The 27701-nt window shown below is 35.3% G+C and overlaps 10 protein-coding genes across 12 annotated transcripts; 4 read left to right on the top strand and 6 right to left on the bottom strand.

Moving 5' to 3' along the window:
* The first annotated feature begins 356 nt into the window (after positions 1-356).
* Positions 357-2784, top strand: LOC17878992 (probable trehalose-phosphate phosphatase H). The gene is made up of 12 exons (XM_023779114.1): positions 357-444; positions 563-768; positions 876-1016; positions 1137-1208; positions 1309-1401; positions 1502-1558; positions 1655-1756; positions 1856-1933; positions 2024-2093; positions 2178-2248; positions 2335-2427; positions 2544-2784. Exons 1-12 carry the CDS (start codon positions 441-443, stop codon positions 2598-2600), a joined length of 1044 nt encoding a protein of 347 aa, XP_023634882.1. The 5' UTR covers positions 357-440; the 3' UTR covers positions 2601-2784.
* A 3921-nt stretch (positions 2785-6705) lies between these two features.
* On the bottom strand, positions 6706-7253 carry LOC17879487 (putative F-box/kelch-repeat protein At4g39760). Its single transcript, XM_023777939.1, is given in 2 exon segments — positions 6706-7037; positions 7040-7253. Coding segments are annotated over 2 exon segments (546 nt in total).
* Positions 7254-7826: 573 nt separating this feature from the next.
* Positions 7827-9162, bottom strand: LOC17879886 (putative F-box/kelch-repeat protein At4g39756). Its single transcript, XM_023779438.1, is given in 1 exon segment — positions 7827-9162. A coding segment is annotated over 1 exon segment (1131 nt). The 5' UTR covers positions 9077-9162; the 3' UTR covers positions 7827-7945.
* A 716-nt stretch (positions 9163-9878) lies between these two features.
* On the bottom strand, positions 9879-14606 carry LOC17877756 (F-box/kelch-repeat protein At4g39753). The gene is made up of 4 exons (XM_006285528.2): positions 14439-14606; positions 14153-14338; positions 13898-14003; positions 9879-11109 (listed from the first exon to the last, which is right to left on the bottom strand). Exons 2-4 carry the CDS (start codon positions 14189-14191, stop codon positions 9992-9994), a joined length of 1263 nt encoding a protein of 420 aa, XP_006285590.2. The 5' UTR covers positions 14192-14338; positions 14439-14606; the 3' UTR covers positions 9879-9991.
* Positions 11681-13291, bottom strand: LOC17880372 (NDR1/HIN1-like protein 13). Its single transcript, XM_023777885.1, has one exon. It carries the CDS (start codon positions 12645-12647, stop codon positions 11811-11813), a length of 837 nt encoding a protein of 278 aa, XP_023633653.1. The 5' UTR covers positions 12648-13291; the 3' UTR covers positions 11681-11810.
* Positions 14607-15002: 396 nt separating the features above from the next.
* Positions 15003-16875, top strand: LOC17879075 (protein SCO1 homolog 2, mitochondrial). Its single transcript, XM_006284229.2, has 7 exons — positions 15003-15266; positions 15534-15675; positions 15767-15842; positions 15921-16145; positions 16242-16331; positions 16412-16544; positions 16647-16875. Exons 1-7 carry the CDS (start codon positions 15205-15207, stop codon positions 16747-16749), a joined length of 831 nt encoding a protein of 276 aa, XP_006284291.1. The 5' UTR covers positions 15003-15204; the 3' UTR covers positions 16750-16875.
* Positions 16876-17541: 666 nt separating this feature from the next.
* Positions 17542-18343, bottom strand: LOC17877604 (PLAT domain-containing protein 1). Its single transcript, XM_006284522.2, has 2 exons — positions 18232-18343; positions 17542-18147 (listed from the first exon to the last, which is right to left on the bottom strand). Exons 1-2 carry the CDS (start codon positions 18298-18300, stop codon positions 17671-17673), a joined length of 546 nt encoding a protein of 181 aa, XP_006284584.2. The 5' UTR covers positions 18301-18343; the 3' UTR covers positions 17542-17670.
* A 2225-nt stretch (positions 18344-20568) lies between these two features.
* On the top strand, positions 20569-21763 carry LOC17877847 (VQ motif-containing protein 22). Its single transcript, XM_006285559.2, has one exon. The coding sequence runs from the start codon at positions 20601-20603 to the stop codon at positions 21477-21479; it is 879 nt and encodes a 292-aa protein (XP_006285621.1). The 5' UTR covers positions 20569-20600; the 3' UTR covers positions 21480-21763.
* A 1645-nt stretch (positions 21764-23408) lies between these two features.
* LOC17880486 (photosynthetic NDH subunit of lumenal location 4, chloroplastic) lies at positions 23409-25566 on the top strand. Of its 3 annotated transcripts, none has more exons than XR_002832931.1 (6): positions 23409-23875; positions 23981-24073; positions 24393-24453; positions 24533-24601; positions 24737-24880; positions 25309-25566. XR_002832931.1 is itself a non-coding variant. In XM_023778878.1 (6 exons), exons 1-5 carry the CDS (start codon positions 23510-23512, stop codon positions 24817-24819), a joined length of 672 nt encoding a protein of 223 aa, XP_023634646.1. In that variant the 5' UTR covers positions 23409-23509; the 3' UTR covers positions 24820-24840; positions 25309-25566. The 3 variants fall into 3 exon arrangements, 2 of the variants coding, with proteins under 2 accessions (XP_023634646.1, XP_023634645.1); XM_023778878.1 differs by having other exon boundaries at positions 24737-24840; XM_023778877.1 differs by lacking the exon at positions 25309-25566 and having other exon boundaries at positions 24737-25029.
* A 369-nt stretch (positions 25567-25935) lies between these two features.
* Positions 25936-26852, bottom strand: LOC17878022 (heavy metal-associated isoprenylated plant protein 23). The gene is made up of 2 exons (XM_006282424.2): positions 26552-26852; positions 25936-26387 (listed from the first exon to the last, which is right to left on the bottom strand). The coding sequence occupies exons 1-2, from the start codon at positions 26721-26723 to the stop codon at positions 26083-26085; spliced, it is 477 nt and encodes a 158-aa protein (XP_006282486.1). The 5' UTR covers positions 26724-26852; the 3' UTR covers positions 25936-26082.
* Between the last annotated feature and the right edge of the window lie 849 nt (positions 26853-27701).

Here is a 27701-nt window from a genome sequence, read left to right as displayed (position 1 = left end):
GAGAGAAATTGGTATTATTGGTAAAAACAAAAATTAGGAGAAAGAGTGCATAATGGGGGAGGGGACCACGCGGCGGTTGCTCCAAAGCGAGAAAACAAAAAAAACGATCGGTGAGAGCGAGAAAGCCGCTTTTGTGGGTCATACTCTCAATGGGTTCCAGCAGCGTTCGGACACAACACAACACAACAATCTGATCTTTTTTTTTCTTCTTTTTCTTTTTCTTTTTTTGTTAAGTTTAAAATGTTGCCCAAAACGCAAATCATGAAAAAAGTTTTATTATTTTTATTTTCCTATAATAATTTGCTACTATAAATTCAGACCATACCACACACCTTAGCCTCTGCCTCTCTCAAAGCCAACACTCACATTTCTCACTCTGTTTCCACAAACTCAAAAATCTCTTTCGTTTCGACTCTCATTTACGACCTCAAGAAAAAAAAATGGGTATATTATATATTGTTGAGCTTCTTTATAGACTACTAATCTATACATTTACTCAGGCTTATGTGTTATATATCCTCTTACATGTTCTTCATTTTTTCTTTTATGTTTGTTTTTCCAGTAAGATTCATAGAAGAAAACACAAAGCCCGCGGAAAAAGAAACGGGAAACAAATCAAACAACGACAACGTTACAACGGCGAAGAAGAAAGTTCTTCAAGATCTTATTATCAACCATGGAGGAGGACTAATCAATTCTTGGGTTGATTCAATGAGAGCCTGCTCTCCTACTCATCTTAAATCTTTGTTGAAACAAAGCTCTTGGCTCGTACGTATTTATCATTTATTCTCTCAAAGCTCCATTTAATATTTTTTCTTTTATCTCTTATATATAACCATAAATAATAAATGGAGTGTGTTATATAATTTTCGCAGACAGAACATCCATCAGCTTTGGATATGTTTGAAGAGATTCTTCTCCTTTCTGAAGGAAAACAAATCGTTATGTTCTTGGATTATGATGGCACTTTATCTCCCATTGTTGACGATCCAGATCGTGCTTTCATGTCTAAGAAGGTTCATCTCCTATACCAATATCAATAAAGAAATCAACTACTTTGTGTATCTAAAAAGAAGAATACTTATACACAAAGAAAAATATTTAAATTATTCTCTTTTGGGGTTTGATTTTCTTAGATGAGGAGAACTGTGAGGAAGTTAGCAAACTGTTTCCCGACGGCCATAGTTAGTGGGAGATGCAGAGAAAAGGTATTTATTAAACTTTAAAAACTGTACTAATGGTTTGATTACTAGAGATTAAATTTATTGAAACTAAGTTATCTGATTATATTTTGACCAAAATTTCCAGGTTTATAACTTTGTGAAACTAACTGAGTTGTACTATGCTGGAAGTCATGGAATGGACATCAAAGGGCCAGAGCAAGGTTCCAAGTATGAGGAAGTAAGATTTTTCTTTACCATTATTTATATAAACGAAACTGAAATAAATCAATATCTATGATTTATCCTAATATATTATTGTTGCATAAAAACATTTGCAGGATAGTAAATCTCTTCTTTGCCAACCAGCTACAGAGTTCCTCCCCATGATCGACGAGGTCACATTCTTCTTCAAGATTTAGTCTCACATATAAATAAACCTAGCTAGTATTTGCTTGTTACTTACATATATTTTAAAAATTTTGTTTGTTCAGGTTTATCAAAAGTTAGTGCAGAAAACAAAATTAACTTCAGGTGCCCAAGTAGAGAACAACAAATTCTGTGTCTCTGTTCACTTCCGACGCGTCAATGAAAATGTACGATTATATTTTTTATTTTTATTTTAAACTCCAAAAACCATGTATTTTAAAACAAAACTAATCACTTAAGTACTAATTAAATATATAAATCGACAGAACTGGAGTGAATTGGCTAACCAAGTTCGATCAGTAATGAAGGACTACCCTAAGCTCCGTCTTACTCAAGGAAGAAAAGTAAGATAATACTGTTAACTTAATTTATTCATGTCGTTTTAAGGTATTAATTTAGAAGATTACTTTATTAACGGGTTTTAATCATTTCAGGTATTGGAGGTTCGTCCTATCATAAAATGGGATAAAGGCAAAGCACTCGAATTTTTATTAGAGTCACTAGGTAATTTTATACAATTCCTCAACTAAATAACTAATTAATTTGTTATGTGTGATATTAATTAAAATTAGTATTGGCTTTGTGTAGGATACGCTAACTGTACCGACGTGTTTCCTCTTTACATCGGAGATGATCGCACAGACGAAGATGCGTTTAAGGTGTATATCGAGTCTTATTGTAATATATCAGATTAAACAGTTAACGTTCAATATTCTAAGTAAAATTAATTTAAATAATGTAATAGATATTGAGAGAAAGAAGACAAGGTCTTGGCATTCTTGTATCCAAATTTCCAAAAGAGACCAGTGCGTCTTATTCCCTGCAAGAGCCCGATGAGGTAAATTTATTGACACAGCTCGATCTAAATTAAAAAGCATCAATTATGTTTGAGCTAGAAATTAAGTTTTATATAAGCTGACTATATAATATACTTTTTATCTTAATTATTAACAGGTTATGGATTTCTTGCAACGTTTAGTGGAATGGAAACAACTGAGATCTGGAGCATGATGAGAGCTATAATTAAGTACAGAAGAATCTTTTTTTTTTCTTTTCTTTTTAATAACTTGTTAATTTTAATTTTTCCTTTTCCTACTCATATTGTACTCAACGCATATGTAAAATGTTGATAAGCATATTGTAGATCCATTCTCAAGGAACGTATCAATCATATTTGGTTCTATATCATTTTCTCCATGCGTCCCATTATAAATAAATTATTATGACATGTATTTTTTCCATGATTCTCAAAATGAAATGAACGTATATTTGTTTGGTAATATGTTGCTATTTAAGTTTGATTGTTCAAGCTGCATTACAAAATTATATTATACGAAGTTTCGGGCTTTAAAGTTAAAAGAGATTCCTAGGACTTAGACAAGTAATAATGTTATTATAAGATGGATCTTTCTTTATAATTTAAGGTTTGGTTAGGATTGAATTTCTATTTTTTGGATAAAAAAAGATAATTATTTGACTGATGAACGATTTGTTTGATTTTAATATCAAGTTTCAGTTCATTTTACCAAATGCTAATAGTTCAATTGGTAAAGATCTCTGGCAAAAGCTTAGAGGTCGCCTGTTCGAGTAGCGATTGGGACGAAACCATATAACATGCTTTGGTTTCGGGTCTGAGGGAATGTATGGGTTTCGGCCCAGAACCTCATTGATTATTAAAAAAAAAAAGTTTTAGTTCATTTCAAATATAACTAACCATTATTTAGGATTTTTATGGATTACACATCCTACTCTTAATTTAATTGTTTGGAAATCTAGGTTACAACAGTGTGTTCAAATACTAGTACTTCTAATACAGGTTTTCTCAGAAATAAAATTATATATAAAAGTTGTAAGTAAAAAACAATAGAATCTTAAAGCTACGCTCATAGTTTGGAATCTATTTGCAAAGAAAGAAGGAATCTTATTATTTTATTCTACTTTGGGAAAAACACAAAAGAAAAGCAGAATATTCTATGGGGCAAAACTTGTGTGAGAAGATAGCGTCAAACAGACTCGACCTATGAAGTATGAACTATGATCGGATCTTTGCTTCTAAGCTTAATTAATTAAGGGTGGGACTTGGGAGGCTTAACTAAATTGTTTAAGTTATGAAAATAATAATAATAATAATAGTAATAAACGCCTAATTATACGTAACCAATTAGCTTACGATGGAATCTTATGTAACAGTATTTGGCTAAGTCTTAGGAATCCCAAGAATAGAGCACCAAAATGAGAATCTCCCTGACATACATACAACTCTTTATGCTTTGAAGTCAATGTTGTGTATATCAAGACCTCGTTCAAATATTTCTTCCTTCTTGTTTTCAAGCGCGGAGGTTTAATGGTTTATATATAACCATATTTTCTTTTGTTTCTTTCGGCAAAACAATAAAACACATATACTATAGATTTTTCATGCATTGGATCTTAACGTTAATAAAAATCGGAATTGGGTAAACAAAAGCAATACATACAATAAATTAAATTTCATCTATTTTTTTTTTCATTTTTTTGTTGTTTTTCTAAAAGTTCAAACGCTAAAGAAATTTCCATTTTTGATAATCAATTTTGATGAAGGGTTTAAAAAGGGAAAGTGCAATGTCAAGAAAAATTCGATATTTACTAACGGCTGAAGTTGTATTAGCGTGAGATAGTTATATATGGCACACTGTATATTTTAAATTTATTGGAAGAAGTTTTACGATACTTTTTCCAAATTTTAGCATGTCGACAATCTAGTATTAATATTTGATTGTTTTAGGTTCACAATCCTATGTGGTCAAACTCAATATTTTGACTCATGAAAAGATGCAAATCAAGATATTTAATTTTCCTCATCACTAATGTAAACTAAAAAATTAGGTCTAATAAAAGTTATATAATCTGTTTCAAGGACCAACTTGATTGACTTCTCATATCCTAGGCGTGTACTTAATCAATTACAAGTCATGTTCTTAAAACTAGAGCATGAGAGACAATATGAAAAAAAATATTTCGTAATTACCGATTAAAAAGTAATTAGATGAATCATTATCGTTAGTTAGGCTTTAATTTATACTATAGTAGGGTTTTAGTCTTCCCACGTTATTAGCTGTCTACTTTTGAACAAACCATTAACGCTACTTCACCCATTTCTCCCGACATGCCACAAGAAGATCATTGTAAGATTTGGTGGCTTATTAATATATAGCTATAATCATCAAGCAGTTTAAATATTGTTAACGAAACCAAAGATTTGATTTTTAACAACCCTAAGTTCTTACGGATGCCTATTGCCTCCTATGCTCTAGAGTGTAGTAGTATAGTGGAAATTCTAAGGCCAATTGGTCCGTGAAATTGTGAAGCTTGTCCAAGGTTTTGCCAATCACGCACTATCGACACGTGCTAATCACTATATTTTAAAAATATTATTTTTTCTAATATATTTCCTTCATATTCAAATGATTCATTGAACCAATAAGTCTACAGTCGGAGTGTTTGATTTTTTTTTTATAAAGGAATAAGGTAGGTCCGAATCTTTTATAGAATCATAGGCCTCACATTAACATGCGTGAACCATTGCATTGAGTCGTTGGAAAATAGTTTTGGTGCAAGTATTTCTTTCTTCTGTGGCTTAGCATTTTCTTTAATCTGGTTAGGGTTTTAAATTAAGGAAAAAGACGTGTATTACTTAAACTCACGACACTAAAAAGTTGCTAAGAACTTGTTGGAAAGCAAAAGTTACGACCGAAGAAGAGTTGGAATCCACCAGAAAAAAAAAAGTGAGAGAGAGATTTCTCTATCATTGTAACTTTAATTTCTCAATTGTCCTTGTAAGAGAATAAATATATTTCACTCTCCAATTATTGGCCGACTACAATTTTTAAAAAAACATGTAAGCACAATAATAGTAGCATCCAACCAATTATTGGTCGCCGTAAGATTTCAAGTTTGTAGACTCTTTTATATGTATAGGTCAATTTTAAAAAGACCCATTCCTACGAGAAAGCATGGAAATAGTAAAAGAACCATTAATAATGCATGTCTTCTTCCAAATTATGAGCTTGGCATCAGGTTGTGAATGTGACCGCATTCAAGTTATAACGTGCTTGACTTCCTCGTATAAAATTCAAATCCGGCCTGCCATACATTTCCATTTCTATTTATATAATAGTAAGGAAAACACTCTGTAATGACATGTGCACTAGACTGAGAACAGTACAACAATGAGCAACTAAACTAAACCTGTAATAGATTAATTCAATACCAGCAAGACTACGTACGTACATCTTAACATAATCTATGGAACTTTATTGTCTTCGCATTAATAACTATTTTTCAAGTACCTTAACAAGAACATTTCAAGGAACATTACCTTAATAGACAAAATTTCAAGTACCTCAAGTAAAAAATGCCAAGGAACATTTCACATGACCAAGATGCCTTTTTTCGTGAATCATCTTAAGGTGTTTTATCAATGAATTTCTAACACGTGTTCTCTGAAGTCTGTGTTCATCATTTACGCAGCCACATCCGATCCATATAGTATATGATATGCGTAATTATGAGTATGGGAAGTTCCAAACTCTTTGGTGGCATGTGGAGGCATGTGACTCAGATGCCCTCATTAGAGGGAGCAAAACTTATGTGTCGATCTTTTACTTGAACAATCCTCTCTGACACTTCTTAAAAATAGGCTATTTTGTTGTATTTAGATTATCTTTAACAAAGTCTAAATGATTTTAGTGGATGATGATCAGCTTTATGACTAAAATAAAGCAGAGGAAAAAGTATATGTTTTGTTAAACCACGGGCTGCTAAGAAAGTACAATTACGCATTTAAAGAAGAAAATATTAAGGCATGGGTTCCAACGAGACCATGTGGAATTGTAGGATATAAAGTTTTCTATTGGTCTTTTTTATTTATCCTGTTTTAATTAAACCGGTGCTACCAATACCAACCACTGGTTTGGTATTTTAGGTAAACTAGAGAAGAATTTGTTTTGCCCTTAACTATTTTACGTCGAAAATTTGGATTTGCTTTTCTTCTGTAAAATGTGGTGACGTTTTTATTGGGCATGTATTTAATAGGCTTTTTAATTTATAAGTAAATATAATGGACTTCTAAAACTAATTACAAGCCCATACTTAACAAGGAGTTCGACATAAGGTCGAAACCCTCAGCCCAATTCATTGATTCATCTGACGAACACCCTCCCATTACGTATATTTTAGGATATAGGGCAACAATCACTGCGTTGGTCCGAGCTACGGACATGCTAGGGGCTTTGCGTAAGGTGTATCCACCGATTATGTAGGTTTCTGAACCAACTATCACAGAGGGTATTAGTTCTTGATAATTATATGAAGAATGCAACGGCACTAGTAAATTTCCAGTAGACTTTTTCTTTACCGTGCCATCATCGTTGGTTAGGGTTTGATTAGGTTTTATCCAAAGAGTGAACAAGTAGGATAACAACAACTAGGCAATTTTAGCCATACGTAGAGACGGGTCTCTTTAGTTCCAAGGTGGGATCTCGCCTTGTAGATCTCGTTTGATAAGATGATTGAGCGGAATTGCTTGGAGACGAGGCAGAGCCCTGATACACGGGCTAAGCAACTCACAACGATTTCGTGAGGTAGTGATGAAAATGACAGATCATGGTTTGTACTCTGGGACATCATAGCTGTATAGAAACTACGGCTAAATATATACGGTCAGCTATGGCCTATATGTATTAACTAAAGAACCTTTGTTTAACAATCAAATGTGGATATGGTCATGAAGGCTGGTGTTTCGTGATCATTTGACGCGTAAAGTTTACTACGATAGATGAGATTTTAGTATATCTTCACAATATTAATTTTCCCAAAATTAGTTATTAAAATCATGTGATTATTAATTTAAATATATATATTTATATATATTATATAGATTTCTAAACAAGTAAAATACAATATTTTAAATAAATGAAAATTTAATATTATATTGCATAATTTAAGGATTTTATAAATAAAAAATCGTTGTGTCGTATACAACTCACACTTAAATATCACTAATTTGAAAATCAAGTAATAAAGGTTTATTTTTCTTTAGGATATAAGAAAAGGAGAAAAATGTAGACATTGATATGTGTAACTGTAAATGGTCAATTTGCCTAACCTGCTTGGTTGGTATTCTTGATTTCTCAAATTGCATAGCTTTGATGATACTATATGAATGTGTATATATTACCCATTGATATTTTTCAAGAGTTTAAATTTGAACATAACATTATTTTATTTTATTTTAAACGATACATAGTTTATAGAAAATGACTTAAGAAACCATTTACGCAATAGACTAAAAACAAAAGCAAGATCACAGATATTGATCAAACCGGCTTTACTTCACAACGCAAGAAAACATATGAACTAGGAACCGTACGCACAATACTAGCCCACTCAACCTTTCCCCGAATTTCACCATCGTTGCGTTTTTCAAGTGCAATCACCGCACACCAAATATTCTTGTTTTGACGACGAGGCTTTGCAAATATTTCCCACAAAATTAAGAGTTTTCCACCATAGTTAGCTATTTCAAAAACATCTGATGAACAGCGATACCTATTCAATGTAGCCAAACCCTTGACAGCTCTCCATTCTTTTTGCTTTGTGTCATACCACAAACAACTTTGCCTACCAACACGGTACAATACATTCTTTATCTCACACTTTCTCTCAATCACGAATGCTCTTGCGTTAACGTCCCATTTATTTTCTTTTGGATTATAAACATACTCCATCGTACCGCTGTTCTGAACGTAAATCATTCCTTCCATAACTTTCATAGCTTTAATTGAAGCTAAGCGTAGCTCAACCCCGGGGTCAGGCAAAGGTTCCCAAGTTTGGGTTTTTGGGTCAAAAACCTCAGCCCAGTATGTGGATTCATGTGCCGCACAACCTCCCATAACGTATATTTTCTCATGGAGGACACACGCAACAACATTGGCTCGAGCTACCGTCATGCAAGGGGCTTTACGCCAGGCGTATGTACTACTCTTATTACAAACCCACATGACAGAGGACGGAGTATAATGTTTGCTGATAGCGTATAACTCCGAGCCAATCTCACCGACGAACATTAGTACACGAGGAGTATATGAAGAAGGTACTGGCACCAACAAAGCGTTCCTGGTGGACTTTTTCTTCTTCCCTATGTCGTTGGTCAGGGTTTGATTAGGTTTTATCCAGAGACTAAACCATGAGGGAAGAACATAATTGGGCAACTGTAAGCAGACGTGAAGGACGTCTTCACGTGTCCGAATTTAAAACCGCTCCACGTAGAGCTCCCAGGATAAGATGTGAGAGCAGAAGCTCTTGCAGACTAGGGAGAGTACCGGGTAATACGATTTGGGTATGTGGGCTAAACAGCTTACAACGATTTCATCAGGAAGTGACAAAAACGACAGAGATGAGTCTGATGTTTTCTTCTTTTTCTGCGGTGGTTCCACTTCGGAATCCATAGCGTGGGGGCAGATATTAGGGTTTTCTTAAAACAAAATTAGGGTTAAACATGAATTAGCGAACCAGCCTCGAGACGGAGGTTTTGTTTGAGGTGGTTCTACTTTGGACTTCTTCATCCTTAAACCAGACACGAGTAGGTCTTTTATAAAACCACCATGTACATATGTATATACCTTTTGTATTATTATTAATTAAAAACTAACCCCTTGATTTAGTAAAATATCTAAATAATCGTCCCCGTTTGGAAAAATAATAAATTCCGTAACTATACCCTTTTTAATTTCTGTGAATTAGATTGTATTCCTCATTGATCTTGTTAATAATTAATATTACAACATAATAACTGAATTTAAATTTATTAATTAAAAAAACACGGCCCATATGGATCCATCGGCCTATCTTGGATTCAGAAAATAAAAAAGAAAGACATTGGTGTCTGTTATTTCAATATTAGATCGTAATTGTGTACAAGTTAAAAACCCAATTGTTCTACATTTTCTTCAGATGAGATGTTAAATCAATTGAATATCAATTTCTTTAAAATAATCGTTGTTTTTCTTTTAATTCAAAGGAAATATCTATCGATCTAAAAAAATATTCAGCCACAACACCTTCTGTAAACAATCAACGACCTATGATCGAATATTGAAATGAGTTTTATAGTGATTGTTAAGAAACAATTACGACACCTGATTCTAGAATCAACACACGATCACACACACTCACACACACATGTAGCATAGTTTTTCATGCCAAAGCATTTATAATATAAAGGTTAAGTAAAAGCCTTACAATCCATCGCATAACTTTGGTGACAATATCAGCTAGAATGTACTTAACTTGTTTTGAAACAACGGAGTGTTTCAATAGTTAAACCTAAGAAGTCTTATTCTCGACAGACAAATGATATGACATCAATTCCGTATCACTGTATAACGCAAGAAACGGTATGAACTAGGAACGGTAAGCACAACACTAGACCTCTCAACCTTTCCCCAGACGTGACCATTCTTGCGCTTTTCAAAGGCAATCAGGGCGCAGAAAATATTCCTGTCTTCGCAAATACGATGGCGAGGCTTGGTAGGCTTGTCCCATAAGATTAAAAGTTTACCGTTGTAGTTAAATGTTTCAATCAAACCAGTACGAGCACTCCGATGCAGCGAAGACAGACCCTTGACCGGTATCCAATTATTACATTCAGTGTCGTACCATAAGCAACTCTTTGGACGAAAAGAGTACAAAACATTGTTCACACTACACCTACTGTCACCCACAATTGTTGTTTTCGCTGCAGCAACCCATTTACCTAGTTTGGGATTGTAAACCGAGTCCTTGATATCATTGCTACGAATGAAAAAAATCTCTTTGATAAGCGATATTTTCCTAATCACCGAAGAAAAGCGGAGCTCTTGGGGAGGATCAGGTAAAGGTTCCCAAGTCTGAGTCTTTGTATTGAAAACCTCACCCCAACTCCCAGATTCATCTGCCGTTAGACCTCCCATTACGTATATTTTCTCATTTAAGACGCACGCAATGGGATTCGCTCGAGCTACGATCATATTGGGGGCAAGACGCCATAAGCAGCAATCCTTGTTACGAACCAACACGGTGCGAGATGGAGGATGGCTTTGTCTGAATGCATAGACATCTAAACCAACATGAACTATAAACAATGCTTCATTAACAGCATAGGAAGAGGGTACTTGTACCAATGTAGTCTTCTTCTTGTCTTCAGGTTTAATCCAAAGTGTGTACCAAGAGGGAATAAGACGACCTGGTAACTCCAAGCAGACATGGAAGAAGGATTCTTGTGTTTTGTGATGGAATCGAGCGTGGTTGAGATCAAGGGATAGGATGAGAGAACGAAAGGTCTTGGAGACTAATGAGAGTTTAGGGTAGTACGATTTAGATACACGGGATAAGCAGTTTAGGATGAGTACATCAGGGAGCGACAAAAACGATGGAGGAGGTTGATCCGTTTTCCTCTTTTTCAGTGGTGGTTCCAACTTGTTCGCCGCAGCCGCCACTACTTCTACCCGTGTATAAATCATTAGGTTAAAACATGATTAGGGCTTTTTTCCAACACAGACTTATAAACATAATACTGTATACTGTATTTAAAATAAAAACATATGAAGATTTTGTTTTGAGTCTTTTTGACTATGGATTTTATATTTAACCAAGGTTTTTGTTTTACTTAATTGAAAAAAACCCCTCTATTTATTTTAGGTAATTTACTCGACCATTTTAGAAGAAAAAAAAAGAAAAACAGTGAAAGAGAACCGTAAGAGAAGACGAGAGACGACTTTTTAAGGCGTTCAAACTTACCTATTTCTTTCAATAAATAGAAAACTGTTAATAGTACAAGTATAACAAAAGCGTTAAAAATTGTAGTACTATCTAACAAACAAAAAAGCCAGAAAATTAAAGATTTATGATTACCTAGACGAACAAACATGCATTAAAAACACCTTCGACCTCTCTTAATCAAATCCAGTCCTCTACATAATTAAAATTAACTTATCAACCTTCCGTGTTCACGCTCCTCTCTTTCTTTTTTCATTCTCTCTTCCTCAGCAACAGGCATTATTAACATGTAAAAGTTAAACCAAAAGACAAGAAAAGCATATGCTGACAATCGGAGGAGAACAAACTTACATGAGAAGTGATAAAGCTCGCTAATTTACCTATAATAAAAGACAGAACATAATATTTTGAGTGTGAATTCTAGGTTTATTTAGTGAACTGACTCTCACAACTCTCCGACACAATCTCGACGTTATGAGCATCATTTAATAATCCTTTGACCTTAATATCACATGTCACTACCACTTCCTTGTCCCGTTTCACCAATCCCGTGCCAAATCCGGCATTGAGCCCCATCGTCAATACCAAACTAACCACTTCAGGCGGCAGCACAGCCGCGTTCTTGGACCCTTCTAGCTCTAGGTTGACCGTATGGGATCCAGACACGGCTAGTGACAGCTCCGGGAAATTCCCTTGGCCGAGGTTCTTGTTTTTGTACATAAGGGAGACAAGACCTTTGTAGGTCACCCACATGGTGGAGGTTGGGTTCTTTGATGTCAGCATGATCTCGAAATGGCGAGATCTCTCGAGCTTATTAACATTGAAAACAGGAGGTTCCGGCTTGAATACAAAACCAACGATGAGTGCGATCGCGCAGATGATGAGTCCGATGACGACCACAGAGATGAATAACCACATGCATCGTTTAGAACAGAATCTTTTATTATTTTTCCCTTGCTCGCTATTCCTACGTCTTTCGACGATCTTTGCATTATCTGGAGGAGGTGTCCAGTAAACCTGATCCCTTGGTACCTGCACAACGTAAGTCTCGATCTCTGGGATTGGATCAGGAGGAGGAGGAGAGGAAGATGATAAGTGTGTGGAAAGATTCAAAGAATGATTACGTAAATGCTGTGGAGGTGAAGAAACTTGGGAGGGAGATGAAGGGAGTTGAGGGAGGCTGCCGGTGGGGCGATGACACGTAGAAGGAGGATCAGTGGTATTGTTCTCATTGTTAGTCGGAGGTAGCCGTGGCTCCTCCATCGGAATAATGGTGAGAATAAAACGTGTGGTGGCGGAGGGAGTGTAGAGAGAGAGAGAGAGAGAGAGAGAGAGAGAGAGAGAGAGGAAATGCGAGTTTTTGCATGGAGAGTGTGGCAGTACTTGGCTGTCGTTTGTTTGCGTAACTTTAGTTGGTCTTTTGGACCGGATTTTTCTTGCATTTTTTACCAACTCAATAAATCTGTTTATTATTCTTTCTATTTTGTTTCAACCACGTATAATACTTAGAATGATAATAGTCTCACTAACCAAAGGAAATTTGAAGGACGAGACCTAGAAAAATTTAACAATTTAGACTATTTTTTAAGTTTTATATAGAAAAACGTTTATTTAATTTATGTTAGTTTTAAAATAAATATAGTTGAAGAAATTATATTGAATTTTTTTTAATATACGTCTAGTCCTTATAACACCAAATTGACAAACCAAAGAAAATACTAAAGACGTATAAGCTCGGTTTGTTCTCGCGTTTTAAAATTTAACAATATAAACTATTAAAAAATTATATAAAAATTAGTTCATATGTTAAATTGTTTTACGTGAAAACAAGTTGAACTTATAACACCAAACTGACGGACCAAAGAAAATCCCAAGGACTGGATGTATAAGCTCGGTTTGTTCTCAACGTATTAAAATTTAACAATTTAAACTAATTTTTATGTTTTGTATAGAAAAATTAGTTCTGTATAGAAAAATTAGTTCAAATGTTAAATTTGTTTTACGTGAAAACATGTTGAACTTATAACACCAAACTAACGGACCAAAGGAAATCCCAAGGACTGGATGTATAAGTTCGGTTTCTTCTCGACGTATTAAAATTTAACAATTTAAACTATTTTTTATGTTTTATATAGAAAAATTAGTTCAAATGTTAAATTTGTTTTACGTGAAAACATGTTGAACTTATAACACCAAACTGACGGACCAAAGGAAATCCCAAGGACTGGATGTATAAGCTCGGTTTGTTCTCGACGTATTAAAATTTAACAATTTAAACTATTTTTTATGTTTTATATAGAAAAATTAGTTCAAATGTTAAATTTGTTTTACGTGAAAACATGTTAAACTTATAACATCAAACTGACGGACCAAAGGAAATCCCAAGGACTGGATGTATAAGCTCGTTTTGTTCTCAACGTATTAAAATTTAACAATTTAAACTATTTTTTATGTTTTATATAGAAAAACGTTTATTTCATTTATTTTAAAAAAGGAAACGAAGAAAGTAATACCTGGGTTGGACTTAAGAGTAGTGAAGAGGCCCACACAGGAAAGCCCACGACCAAAGCCGGACGCACGTAAGCCCACCGTCTTGCAGTTGCCTCGCGAGATCCACCACTTAGACGAAACAGTAACAGAAAAATATGAGAGAAAAAAATGGACCGATACAGTATTTTTCCCCGTTAGTAAAGGAAAAAAGAATGGAAGCTTATAAGAAAGAAATAAAAAAAATCAAGAAAAAGAAATTGAAGAAAAAGTAACAAAACCTTGTTGTTCATCGACGAAACATTGAAACACTGTGGCATTATTTATCTTCATCGTGGACTGAGGTGAATGATTCTATTTGTGAAGTCTGCTGATTAATGTCGTGGAAACCTTGTTAGCTACTCGTCGCTTTCACTGGTTCCAAATCCCATTCTGTTCCGATCATAGTATCCTCCTTCGCCGCCGGACTGAAGATAATAAACCATTCTTGGTTGGCTCAAGAGAGAGAACGGATGGGGGAGAAATAATTCAACAACCACGAAACTGAGATGATGAAAATGAACTCACGGCTTGCTTTACTTCAATGTCGGATCTTATGATTGATGATTCTCTCTTTTTCGAGAAGAGAACATGCTTTATTACAAAATAAAAAGATGAAAGGATTTAGATTTGTGCTGTGTTTGGTTCTCGTTTTTCAAACAAGAAGAGTAAATAAGAAGAAGAAGAAGCAGAGTATCTTGGTTTGGTTGTTTCCTCTGCTTGGACGAGTTTGGTTAGTAGTACAGATATGATTTGGGCTATCAACGGTTACTTTTACTTTTTAGTGCTCACAAATTGCAACGGTCATATTTACTTTTTACTGCAACAAGTTATGTGACAGGTGTTATTACAAGTTTACAACGGACACTTCCTATGCTTTCAAAATTCACAAGTACCCAAATTGTGTATATAGAAGCCTTTTTGTAGGTTTACAAAAAAAAAGAAAAAAAAAAAGAAGCCTTTTTGTAAATTATAAAGCCTTTGTAAATTATAAAGCCCTGGGAAGCCCAATGTTTTATACATAACAGAACTATTGGAGTCAAACCATAAATAATTATTACATTTACACAAACGAAATACATAGGAGGAGAAACGAGCTTGGGCACCAAGAAAAAAATTAACTTTTTTCTTTCTTTCAGGCTCTTCTTCATCAAGAAAAAGACACGGGTTTTTCTGAAGACGACGAATTCGGGAAATGAGTCTAAACGATTCACTTGGAATTAGCTTTTTTTTACAGAATTGAAAAGAAAAAAAAAATTTATCAACGCAACAGAGAAGAAGAATCTCTAGTTCAATGCTTCCTTGTCGTCGTCTTGTTCTTTCCTGCAGATATGGTGCGGCTACTTTTCTCCGAAGGTTAGTCATATTCTTAAACCCCTCCTTAAACCCTTATTCTTAATTTCTCAGGGGATCTTACTTATATAAAACTCATTGTTACTTCCATCTGCTAAATATATTGATCTCTTTGTTGGAATCTTGATGCTGATGCGACTGTGTTTCTTGTTGGGTTTACTTTTCTAAAGTATCAAAATTGAAGCTTTTATACTGATGAAATTTTTGTTCTTGAGACATTAGATTTAATCGAGGCGTTGATTGATCTCAATTTCAAAACTTAATTTTTAGGTCTGGACCATCGAAACGAATTCAATCGTTCAGTTACAGTAAATCAGCAAGACAGGGCCATGAAATGCCAGGTGCTAACCCTATGTTTCCTATAGGAGGAGGAACTCCAGCTTCTCCTCGTTCTCGTGTTCGTTATGCTGTTGTATGGTTTCTCAAAACCTTTGTTGCTTTCACTTATTCTTGCAATTGGATCTTTTGTTTTGAGAAAATACCAATTCGATGCCATGTTTCAGCCAGCAGTTCTGCTTGGATTTACTGGATTCATCACCTTTCTTCATTACAATGATGAGAGAAGAGCAGTCCCAAAAGGTTTGTATAGACTTTGATGGTGGTGGTTGTCACACTGGATTGATAAAGCTTAGATCTTTCATGTTTCTAATTTTGCAGGTCAAGCAAGCAGCAGCCGCAACAGCGGTTGTGGATGCGGTTCTAACACAACTGTCAAAGGTCCAATTATCGGAGGTCCGTTCACTCTTATGAGCACTGACAACAAGATAGTCACTGAGAAAGACGTTTGTGGTAAATGGGTTCTACTCTACTTTGGATACTCGTTTTCCCCGGATGTTGGACCTGAGCAACTGAAGATGATGTCCAAAGCAGTTGATAAACTAGGTTGAGTCACTTTAACAAAGCTCCATCCATTTCACTAATTCCAGATCTTTCATATCATCTTTTAGAAATGATGTATTATTGTCTTGATGGGAACAGAGTCTAAACATAACCAGAAGATTCTGCCTGTCTTTGTCACTCTTGACCCTCAACGAGACACACCTTCTCATCTCCACGCATACTTGAAAGGTTTCGGTTTTACTTTCTGCCCCCGTGTTACAGCTAGTTTCTAAATCCTCTAACGCTTTGTTGCTTGTGTCTTTTTGCAGAGTTTGATAGTAGAATACTAGGACTAACCGGAGCTGCAAGTGCAATGAGGCAAATGGCACAAGAGTATCGTGTCTACTTCAAGAAAGTTCAAGAGGACGGAGACGATTATCTTGTTGATACTTCTCACAACATGTAAGGGGTTGATCGTCTCAAACAAATAAATCAAATCTTGGTTTTTTCAGAATGAAGAAACGAATAAAAGTTTGATGCTGAGATGTTTTCGTTTGTGTATAGGTACTTGTTAAATCCGAAGATGGAGGTTGTGAGATGCTTTGGGGTTGAGTATAATCCAGATGAGCTCTCACGAGAGGTTCTTAAGGAAGTTGTTTCACAATGACCCATTTTGACCAAACACTTAAAAAAGCGAGAAACAGGAGTAGGATGCTCTTTGATTGTTTTCTTCAATTGGTGAATTTCATTTAGACGATTTTGCGAAGATGTGTTTTATTGTTTATTTCGATCAGAGCACAGTGAAAACAGGAAACAACATAGAAACATAGGTGAAGAAGGAAATAACAAAGAATTGAAAAAAGGAAACTTTGAATCCCAAAACACACAAGAGTCCAGTAATGTAGCCACAACGTATCTCTCACTCTCAACAAAACGATTCGAATAACTTTGAATCCCAAAACACACATAAGAGTCCAGTAATATAGCCACAACATCTCTTGGAATTTTATCAGAAAAATATGAATATATTTTATAAAGAATGTAATGTGCTTTTTTTTTTTCGTTTAATAATTTTCTTTCATATTAAATCGTATATCCTTGGAATTTTATCATTAATATAATGATAAATTCTTGACAATAAAAAATCAATAATGTAATTTTGACCCCACAAAATAAGTATAGGTACAATGTGGACAATCTTATTATATAAATATCACACAGTTAGTTATAGCGATGAATACAAACGTGGCATCATATGTACCCAAAGGATATATCCCGCGTATTAATATGGACACCTATGTGCATACAATCAATTTTTTTAGTCCTTGTGTTCATCATGTCATAGTCTTTCAATTTAATATCCCATTGATTGGTTTCACAATATACTTTAAACCCAAGACAAGTCAAATGATTCAAAGAACCAGTGATTAATTATGTACGGATGGATTAAAATTTTCGCTTAAAGATAACTAGAAGTTTAATTTATTCATTAACGCCCACATTACACTCGATCACAAGATGATAAAGACAAACAATACAGAGACAAATCTCTCATCTCATGACATGATGAATCGCAAAAACACATTACTCAGACGACCCAAGAAAGCTTATTCCGGATCTCAGACCCGACCCGGCTGACACTATCCCTAAGCGAGACCGGACAGTTGTTCCGTACAGCGGTGAGCTCATAAGGAGAAGTATCAGTAGCGAGCCATTGCTCAATCTCAAAGTTCTGAGTCGAGCACTGTGCGTGGACACCAGCCGTCGTTACCTCAGCGTAATTCACGTACCAGCCATGGTGATCACCTGAGCCGTCGGAGGTCAGGTTCAAGGCGCAGATCGGACTAGGCAAACACGGTGCTCTCCCGCTGAAAATGTCGAGATTACCCCTCTCGAAGTAATTGTAATCAGGTCCCATCAACCCAGCCCAGGCTTGTAGGTTCTTGATTCCGATGTAGTCACCGAACTTGTCGTAGATCCTTGCGCTGATGATTGAGTCCGTTCCTGCTTTCCAGATCGATCCCGTTCTGAGGTAGAATGTGTAAACACAGTCTGGATCATCTTCCTAAATAATCAGAGAGGAATTTAATAAGTCAAAAACAATTCAAAATCTAAAAGAGAGAGAGGATAGGAGATTGAGGAAGTTTACGGCGAAGGCTACGGCGGAGACGGTGGCAAGAAAGAGGAGGAAAGGGAGGAGAACGTCGCGGCGAGCCATTTTATTTTCTTCTCTGATTTCTTTTTTCTTTTTCTGGGGAGGTCTATTATTAATAGATGAGAATAATACTGATGGAAGGGTTAGTATTGAGAATTAACAAACGGGGTGCTAATCATGTGTTATACGGAGTAGCGTGTACTGTTGAGGTGGCTGATTCTTAACCGTTGTGATGAGAGAATTGAGAGAGATCATTTTTTCAGACTTTCAGATACGGCGTTTACTCGGCGGGTCGGTAAGGATAGGGGTGAGTGGATTACGAAACTACCCTTAATGGCTCCCCTGGCAGCTTACAGACCAAGAAAAACGTGAATATTTCGGTTTTGAATATGTTTAGAATAATTTTCCAAACTTATTTAGTTGTATTTTCTGCCAGATATTTTTAATTATTACCTTAAGCATAATTTATACTATACTGTATATGTATATAATTATTAAAAAAAAAGTGTACTTTAGTTAGAGTGATATATCGTCGAAAAAACGTTTTTCACACAGTAGTGAAATTGTAACTCAACGGCAACGTTTCTGTCTTGAAAACATCCTCTTCTCAAAAGTGTTTGGGCTTTTAAAATAACAGATAACTGTTTTGTGCATTTTTCATATGGGAGCCATAAACTAAGCCCATTTATAGATTTTCTCTTTTATTTTCCATGAAAAGTTCAACCTTCAAACCTAGCCAAATATCTATGTTGCAAAAAATCATCTGATCATAAACCCATATAGTATACATAAACCATAGTTTACATTTTTATTTTTTTTTATTTTTTGAAGTTATGATCATGTCAGAATCATCATCTATGGCGACTTTTATCAGATCATCATGTCCCGCCCAATCCAAATTCAATTAATCAATACCTTTCATCTCACACACACACGTGTTTGATAAACATTCCTTCAGTTTTTTTAGAACAATATCTTATTATCTTCTCAATGGGGGAGGCCAAAATATAATTAGAAAGGCAAATTTATATTAATCTTGTTAATTATTACATGTTAACTCCAAAATTGTGGACATGAGTTAATATATATGATTATTAATCAATCGTGCTCATCAGGCTGATCGAAAGTTAGGGATTGATTTTTACTATACGTTTACTTTTTTTCTAGTGTGTCATAGAATGATTACAAAATTCATTCTAGTGACTAGTGAGCACATTTCAAAAAAATGTTAGATCATTCAGAAATAATAAAACTGGACAAACATTTATGTAAATGAGTGTGGGTAACCAAACGAAACTAAGCCGTATGGGTCAAGTTAAAATAGGGTTATGGCATTTTTTGTTAATGGACCCATAAACCTTTTTAAATAATTTTCCTAGAGAAATAATAAAAACTGTATATAATATGATTGATTCTTATTTTCCGACCAAACCTGAACCTAGCATCGATCAAATTCTGCATATATCAATGGTTCTGAACTTATGTTCATCTTTTTGAAATTGTGATTTCGTAATTACTCCTCTGAAAAGAGAATCGAATCAATAAAAACAAAATATATTTTCGGTGGAACTATATGATAACATCTACTAATAAGTGTGATATATATATTATGGAATCTGGTCCAAATTAACTGACCTACTTATGTCATCATGTTAGAGACTAGCAGATAATTAATTGAACAACCCATATATCGCTTTAATCTATATTTATCATTTTAGAGAATAACGAGAGGTTGAAAAGTTATTGTGCGCGGACGATATATACAATTCTTTTTTCATTTTCGTTCTATCGCATAATTTACTTTTACAGTAGTAATATACACGCACAACTCACGATCAAACGTAACATAACATGTATCAGGAACAAGTAAAACAATACAAGATTTGTATACATATCATCCCGTAGTGGTGGAAAAACAAAACAAATCATTATGCATGCTGAACCATCAAATACAATCAAAGTGAATTTTGACTATCACTACCAAAACTTAAAAAAAAAAAAAAGACTATATCACTACCAAAAAAAAGAAGAAGTGAATTTTGACTATCACCAAAACGAATAAATTTAATATAAACGAGACCTTAGATTATTAGATACATGTTACATGTATGCATATGATATTATTATATAGAGTAGACAATAGTGGATGGTGGTAGTGGAACCACTTAATGCGATTTCACCCTCCCTGTTTTTTCTCCCTTTCACACAAAAACAAAATAATTTAAAAAATATCATGTCACACCAAATGTCTTATATTTACCATAATACCCCATTGCATAAGCTATAGCTCTCTTTTAACTCGAGTAATCAATCTATATCTCCCATCCGAATCAATCTCTCACCAAATCTTTTAGTCTCGCGAGATGGAGTCCGGTAATAGTAGCAGCATGCAATCTTCAAGCGGTGGTGGTGGTGGGGGAGTGGGGGGAGAAGAAGAGTATGATTCACGCGCCGCCGATCATTCCATCTCCGCCCTCTTCGACCACCACGTGTCATCTCTCCCTCCGCCGCAACAAAACCACCTTAACCTCCTCCATTTCGACCATAACAACAACCACAGCTCTCTAATACCACAAACCTACTTCAACAACAACAACACTTTCTTACCCGTAAACCAACAGCCCGACCCGCTTTCTCAACCCGACCTCCGGACCTTCTCCGCCACGTCATCACATCCTCCTCCTAACAACGTAGGGGTAACCAAGAAGACAAAGAAAAGATCACGTGCATCAAGAAGAGCACCTACGACGGTTCTAACGACGGACACGTCGAACTTCAGAGCGATGGTTCAAGAGTTTACCGGAATCCCAGCGCCGCCGCTATTCAACAACAACTCCGTCGTGAACACCACGCGCCTCAACACATTCCTCGGCCTGTCTTCTTCTTCGCCAAACTCTTACAATAACAACAATCTCTTGTTACGACCTTTTGCTCAAAAGCTCATACCAACGTCGTCGCCACTCTTATCCGGATCACAGGTTCAGCAATATCAAAACCCTAACAACGCTTTCGAGAATATGAATCTACAGGCTCTTCTCCAAGCTCATATTACAAACCCTAGAAGCAATGATCACGATCAGTTTGGTCTTGGTGTGATGCAGAGTCCACCTGCTAATCCTCCGATGACAACTGAAGCGGCTAACGGGAACATAGTCGGTGATAATGGAAGTTACGGTGGTTCCGATCATGATCACAATAATGACGGTACTTGGTTATGTTCATCTTCCGACCAAAGAACTTAAAAAATATATTATTGTCCGAAACCAAAGCTAATTTCTTGACATGATTATTCAGAAAATTAAACATAGCACGTATAGGATGATGAAGTTATTCGTTATTTATTACTTAAGCAATTAATCTATCCTTTTGTTGTCTTTAGTATCATGTTGGGGTGAGTATTTGTTACGAGAAGGATCTCATTTAAATTAAGTTTTGTTATATATTTCTTATAACATATAGCACCTTTTCATCGTTATGTTTATGATAACAGTTACTTGCAAAAATTGAAATTGAAATTTCTTAACTATACAGTATGTGGTTTTGGGTTGAGTGCGATTAATATTTTCTCCTATTTTAATATTTGGAGTGAATGGTGGCGAAATTTGGGGAATCTTCCACGGCCGCCGGATTCTGGAATATAGTATATAATTTATATTTTATACAGCAGTAGTATATACTAGCTTTTAAAAAAATTGTTCTGCTGTGGTGATTTGAAGTTTGATAAATTACTGTTGTCCCATGTGGTTAGTCTTTTTGTATGTCTTGTTTCGCATCATCTACATTATTAAGTCATGTTCTTATTATGGTATTTAATTCCATTGAAAGTTAATTTTGATTGACTTGACTCTCATTTTACCATATACAATACCAACATATTTGAAATTTGAAAAATAAAAATCCAAGTTAAAGAGACAGAAAGGAAAAGGGTATATAGTATATATGTTGATAGTAGTAGAGTAGTAATCAACAGTGATGATTAATATGTGATGCCTCTACAAAATTCTTAGCCTTTTTCTTCTTCTCGTTAATTAAATGTAATAGAGAAAATTATTCAGCTTAATTTTATATATCTTTCTTTGCTCTCTAGCTAGTAATTACACTTCATAATGAAATGTCATCTTTCTCTTAGAGGGACTTTTAATAATTTGCTACTCGTAAAAGAGAAAGAAACACAATAACCTTATTTTTTTGTTTCACCATGAGATTTGATGAAGATATCTTTAGCTTGTTCATGTGTGTGTACAGAAGTTCGAATGATTTTGATTTTTTTCTGTCCACGGACCAGTTACACTTGAGCCACTAATGCACTACATACTTATACACCTTCCACAATATGCATACATGTGTATCTCTATTTAAGAGGAATATATAATGATGATTGATGATGATGGTTAATTATCATGGTGGTGGTTATGGTGGACCATGATGATATCGAGCTATTGTCGCACTGATATATTCAGATGGACGTAGTTCAGTGATAAACCACTAGGTATGGCCATCCAAATTGATTCGATTCGGGTTTCTCTCTACCTTGTGGGCCGATTGGCTCCAATTACAGAGTTTCAAAAGTTGGTGCAGCAACGATATTGGATTAACTCCGTTTGGGAGTTATCCCGTAAGATGATGAGACGACGTAAGAATACATTAAAAAGTATAGAGTACTACAGTATTTGCCATATATACAGCTCGAAATTATGAAAAATGTTAAAGACTTTTTAAATATATCCTATTATAATTTTTGAATACAAAACCGTGTTGGCTTAAATCTCAAAATTGCAGATGAAGAGTCAGTGAATGAATTTGAATATTATGATTTCAGCTTTCAACGTATCTTGATATTAATGGTCCGTTTGGTCTTACATATAATCATGCATGTCGAAGAAGGACTTGACTAAAAGTCTAAAACATCCAACATTGAATTTTCATTGGTTTATTACTTTAGTTAAACCACTTGCTTAATCCCGTTATTATAACCAGCAAATTAAAAGCCATTACTGAAAGCAGTAAAAAATTGTTTGTTGGACTATATAAGCAAAATGCCAATGGCTCAATGTGAATAAAATTCATATCATTATTTTAATTGATATAATTATTTTGTTTGGAAAAATCTTAAACATTAAAAAAGGATACACGTGGGTCTTAGAGTCATATCCATTGTTGTTGTTGTTTTTTTTTGGCCGTTGCATCTCTCAAAAAAACTCAGACCAAACGCTCTGTCTTCACTCAGATAAGGAAGAAGAAGAAGAAGCAGACTCAAACGTCAAAGCCAACAATGGCGATTTCTACTTTAACACTCACACAATCTCTCTATACACGTTCCTTCAGGCCCATTACTCCTACAATCATCTCTTCTTCTTCTTCTTCTTCTTCGTCGTCGTCATTCGCGTGTCTCTGTTCTTCTTCCTCTGATTGCGAGCCGAAACTTTCTGCGAAGAAACGCGTTTTAGGAGTGGGTTTAGGGCTCTTAGCTGCTTCGATTCTCTCTCTAACGCCTCTGGACGCAGACGCCACGAGGATTGAGTACTACGCCACTGTTGGAGATCCTCTCTGCGAATTCAGCTACGCAAAATCGGGACTTGGATTTTGCGATCTCGATGTTGGATTCGGTGATGAAGCCCCTCGTGGCGTACTCGTCAATGTAAGCTACTCATCTCCCTTAATTCCCTCCTTTAATCGATTTCCTCTGCTTAACCAAAACTTGTGAGATTTTTGATTTAAAGTTTGAGACTTTGGAGTTGGGCAGATCCATTACACGGCGAGGTTTGCGGATGGAACGTTGTTTGACAGTAGCTATAAGCGAGCGAGACCACTTACTATGCGAATTGGGGTCGGCAAGGTACAACTATCTCCAATGTGTTTCTTTGTTAGGTTCCATCCATTGTCTTCAAAATTCATATGACCGTCTTGCTTGCAACGTTTAAAGGGCTCTTTCTTTGACTATATGGGAGTTGTAAGTTGGATTTGCCTCTTCTAGTTTGATGTACTGATTAGGATTTGCTGATTCTGTTGATTGTTTAATGGAGGAATGCAACCTGTACATTTAGATGAGCAATGTCTTGATCTAACCAGGAATACTATAAGATCTAGAAGAAAAGTTCCAACCTTTTTGATTGCAAAACAATGTTTCTAACTCTTTTTGTCTACACAATGATCAGGTTATTAGGGGTCTAGACCAAGGGATACTTGGAGGCGAAGGAGTTCCTCCTATGCGAGTAGGCAAGTACTGTAATTTCCTTCTTTCACTTTATATATTATGCTGAAAGCATATTGGTGCGGACCGGTTATATTTTTGTAGGCGGGAAGCGTAAACTTCAGATTCCACCAAAGTTAGCTTATGGACCAGAGCCTGCAGGATGCTTTTCCGGTACTTTCAACTGTTCCTTTTGTAACATTTTACTTGTTTATGTAGTCTTCTCCCTCCCCATGCTCACATAAAATGGTAAGACAAGAAATGTGAGATCCCAAGTGATGGTTTGAGTATTGTGTTGGGTTTATGCAGGTGACTGTAACATACCTGGAAATGCAACTTTGCTCTATGATATCAACTTTGTTGAGATCTACCCAGGAAGTAATACGAGATGAGGTCAATCCCAAGTTCTCTTGGTAAAGGAAGAACAACTATGTATATGATGTATATCACTAGGTGATTCCTTTCCACCATCTTCATGTCAGACATTCACTATAATTTCTATGACCTAAAACATAGATAATATAAATGGACCTAATGACTAGCTTGCTGTTAAAGAACAAGACACATCTGCTATACACAAGTCTCATATTTTGAGTTGTATGTTGAGTTATGACCTCGGAAAATTATGTACTTGCATAGGTGTATAAGCGTGTGTTAGGTTAGATTCAGTCTAGGTAAGTGATGCAGCTTGTGTCACAAAGATGTACAGAGTCTGGAACAAAGTTGCGCAATGTGATTGTTCACCGGTGTCATATCTTTGTATTTGGTCCCCTCACAACAACCCATGAATCTTACGGCCTAAAAAGTGGAAAACTTTGGTTCTTGCCTTCTTGGTATGTAGAAAGCACATAAGACAAATCTTCATGTTATATGTTTTTCAGGATAATCACAGTGCAGGAACTGATATACAGAGCACTGAAGGTTCTTAGAGGCTAATGTTACTCTGTTTACATCTGAAGAGCAAGAATTATTTGTTGAATAAGTCCTTCAAAAATTGGTATGTTGAGCAAGTTGAATGTATAGAAATATGTTAGGGAATGACCCGTGTATGCTGTGTAGTAGTGATACACATTTTTAAAGCTTTATGTGATCTGTACTATCCTGTAAAAGCGAAAGAGAGTTGGTGAAAAGAGTTGGAATTTTGGGGTCCCAAAAAACTAACAAAAAAAAGGCGATGAAAGACGAAACACCTAAACCAGAAGCAAAAGCCTCATCCTAAAGTTGTCTGGCGACCAAATGATCCCTCAAAAAAAATGTCCATGATCTGATAGTTTGGTTCGCTTCTAAGTTCTTACTCTTCAATCACTTTCATACAAAGTGAGAATTTAAAACAATTTCATCTTTGTTAGTGTTGTTTTGTAACAATCATAAAAACCTGACTTGATGTATGTTTCCATTATGTATTCCAATGATGAAAAAAAACAGTGATTACTTATTCTATCCAGTTTGTTTAGGCGATGTACTAGACATTTATTAACATTAATAAACATTCACTTTAACACCAACAATAAGCACATGCAAAAGAAGACAAAATCATGTACTAAAAGACAACAAACACCAAAATTTAGAAGAACCCCCATATTTATACATATGCATTATCCTCATATATATAGGATATAATATATCCCTTTATTACTCTTATCTAATCAAACAAATTACATAATAGAGCAAGCATTAGGATTATCATCACTAAACAAAGAGGTATAAGAAGGGTCATCGTAGTAAACGGCCATCGTCCCGGTGTTAACGTTTGGGTCCACCTTTCTAACGTAACCAGGAGGTGCTTTCTTGTCGTAAGCCTGAGCTATGTACGGCTGAGCCACCAAGTTGTACGGCACGTACGGCCATATCTCGGCTTTCTTCCCCGTCGCTTTAGCCTTCTTTAGTACCTTGCTCGCATCTGCATAGCCACTCACTGTCACCTTCTGTTGCTTCTTGTTAATCTCCACTGTTTTTACTCCTGAAAAGATGAACCATGTTTCATTTCAGCGTAGTTTTAAATGTCACATATTGATATTATAACATCAAATACAAAAGCATATGTACAACTAATGCTAATTGAAAACAAATCTAATATGCACAAAATTGGACGATAAGTTTGAATATAAAGAAGAAGTTAGTTACCTTTAAGAGAAGAAAGAGAGTTTTTGACTTTGAGGACACAACCATCACAATCCATTCTAACTTTGAGCTCGACTGTCTGAAACTGCTTCTTCTTCTTTCTCTTGCCATAGCTATGGCTTCCTCCGTTTCCTATTAGCTCTGATATGTATTCTAATGTCCCTCCAACTCCCATTTTTCTTAATTTGATCTTTGACTTTGTGTCTTCTTTATATCAAGAAACTAAGAGATAAAGAAGATTAGTAGTGTTGGGGTTTTCTTCTCTACCTGTCTCTCAATATGTGTTATTGTGTGTTTGTATAGATATTTGTTTTGGTTTCGGTTTGCAATGAGTTGTTAGCTGGGTTGTCTCGACTTATATAGGCCTTAATTTGATATTTTAGTAAAATATATTACTTTTGGGTATATTATTGTATTGGTACGAAAGGAAAAGTATGTTGATGTGTTTACAATTGATATATACTCAAACTAATTTTGGCTCACTTTATAAAAATATAGAAAAAGAGGTCTTTAAGAACTTAGGCTGTAAGCAATATATATGCCAAATTAAGACCTTGTGGTTTAGGTAAGAAACGAAAGTATTTGATAGAAAATGTTTGGAACTAAAGGGCTAATTAAATGTTTTAACATCATACTAAATTCAATCATCTTAAAGTATTTGTAACCAATTTGAAAAACCAAATATTTGTAAACGATTTTAGCTTAGCATATACACGAAGGGTAGGCTTTGTAGGGAATCCATGTGAATACAATTGAGTTATGGAATAATAACTTTAGACATTTTGATTTAAAATCTTGGAAGTAAGAAAGAAGGTGAGAGAGAGAACCATGCATGTATTAACGAATTCATTCATACTAATTTATCTAAAAGAATAATAGTCGGTTCATTATTAAACTAATTAGGATCAATGATACAAAATTTGTAGCAAGAGGAATATAAAGGCGATGATCAAATATTTTTTAAAAATAGAAAGAACCATCGTGGAGGTTAAGTCACACTACTTTACTTACTACGAGACAGCTTCACACGTTTGGGGGAAGAGATCTCGAGCGTTCAAATGTATACGTGGCTGATATCGTACGGCGCTGATTGGAATACGCGTGTGTGAGGCTGTCTCCTGATTGGAGGAGTTGTGCCACCTCACTCATCAAA

This window comes from Capsella rubella, unplaced genomic scaffold (assembly GCF_000375325.1).
Source record: "Capsella rubella cultivar Monte Gargano unplaced genomic scaffold, Caprub1_0 scaffold_7, whole genome shotgun sequence".
NCBI lineage: Eukaryota > Viridiplantae > Streptophyta > Magnoliopsida > Brassicales > Brassicaceae > Capsella > Capsella rubella.
The sequence above is the reverse complement of the archived record's forward strand: the minus strand, read 5'-3'. Positions and strand labels throughout refer to the sequence as shown.

Bases quoted from the DNA above. Each gene is read 5' to 3' on its own strand.
- LOC17878992 (XM_023779114.1), top strand. The intron at 1,017-1,136 runs GTTCATCTCCTA...TGATTTTCTTAG, and splicing joins GTGCTTTCATGTCTAAGAAG to ATGAGGAGAACTGTGAGGAA. The intron at 1,559-1,654 runs GTCACATTCTTC...TTGTTTGTTCAG, and splicing joins TCCTCCCCATGATCGACGAG to GTTTATCAAAAGTTAGTGCA.
- LOC17880372 (XM_023777885.1), bottom strand. From the start codon at position 12,647: ATGGAGGAGCCACGGCTACCTCCGACTAACAATGAGAACAATACCACT.
- LOC17877756 (XM_006285528.2), bottom strand. From the start codon at position 14,191: ATGCCACAGTGTTTCAATGTTTCGTCGATGAACAACAAG. The intron at 14,004-14,152 runs GTTTTGTTACTT...GTTTCGTCTAAG, and splicing joins TTTCGTCGATGAACAACAAG to TGGTGGATCTCGCGAGGCAA. The intron at 11,110-13,897 runs GTATTACTTTCT...ATACACGGGTAG, and splicing joins TACTCTTAAGTCCAACCCAG to AAGTAGTGGCGGCTGCGGCG.
- LOC17879075 (XM_006284229.2), top strand. From the start codon at position 15,205: ATGCTTCCTTGTCGTCGTCTTGTTCTTTCCTGCAGATATGGTGCGGCT. The intron at 15,843-15,920 runs GTTTGTATAGAC...CTAATTTTGCAG, and splicing joins GAGAAGAGCAGTCCCAAAAG to GTCAAGCAAGCAGCAGCCGC. The intron at 16,332-16,411 runs GTTTCGGTTTTA...GTCTTTTTGCAG, and splicing joins TCTCCACGCATACTTGAAAG to AGTTTGATAGTAGAATACTA.
- LOC17877604 (XM_006284522.2), bottom strand. From the start codon at position 18,300: ATGGCTCGCCGCGACGTTCTCCTCCCTTTCCTCCTCTTTCTTGCCACC. The intron at 18,148-18,231 runs GTAAACTTCCTC...CTGATTATTTAG, and splicing joins TCTCCGCCGTAGCCTTCGCC to GAAGATGATCCAGACTGTGT.
- LOC17877847 (XM_006285559.2), top strand. From the start codon at position 20,601: ATGGAGTCCGGTAATAGTAGCAGCATGCAATCTTCAAGCGGTGGTGGT.
- LOC17880486 (XM_023778878.1), top strand. From the start codon at position 23,510: ATGGCGATTTCTACTTTAACACTCACACAATCTCTCTATACACGTTCC. The intron at 23,876-23,980 runs GTAAGCTACTCA...GGAGTTGGGCAG, and splicing joins CTCGTGGCGTACTCGTCAAT to ATCCATTACACGGCGAGGTT. The intron at 24,602-24,736 runs GTACTTTCAACT...GGGTTTATGCAG, and splicing joins GCCTGCAGGATGCTTTTCCG to GTGACTGTAACATACCTGGA.
- LOC17878022 (XM_006282424.2), bottom strand. From the start codon at position 26,723: ATGGGAGTTGGAGGGACATTAGAATACATATCAGAGCTAATAGGAAAC. The intron at 26,388-26,551 runs GTAACTAACTTC...TCATCTTTTCAG, and splicing joins CTCTCTTTCTTCTCTTAAAG to GAGTAAAAACAGTGGAGATT.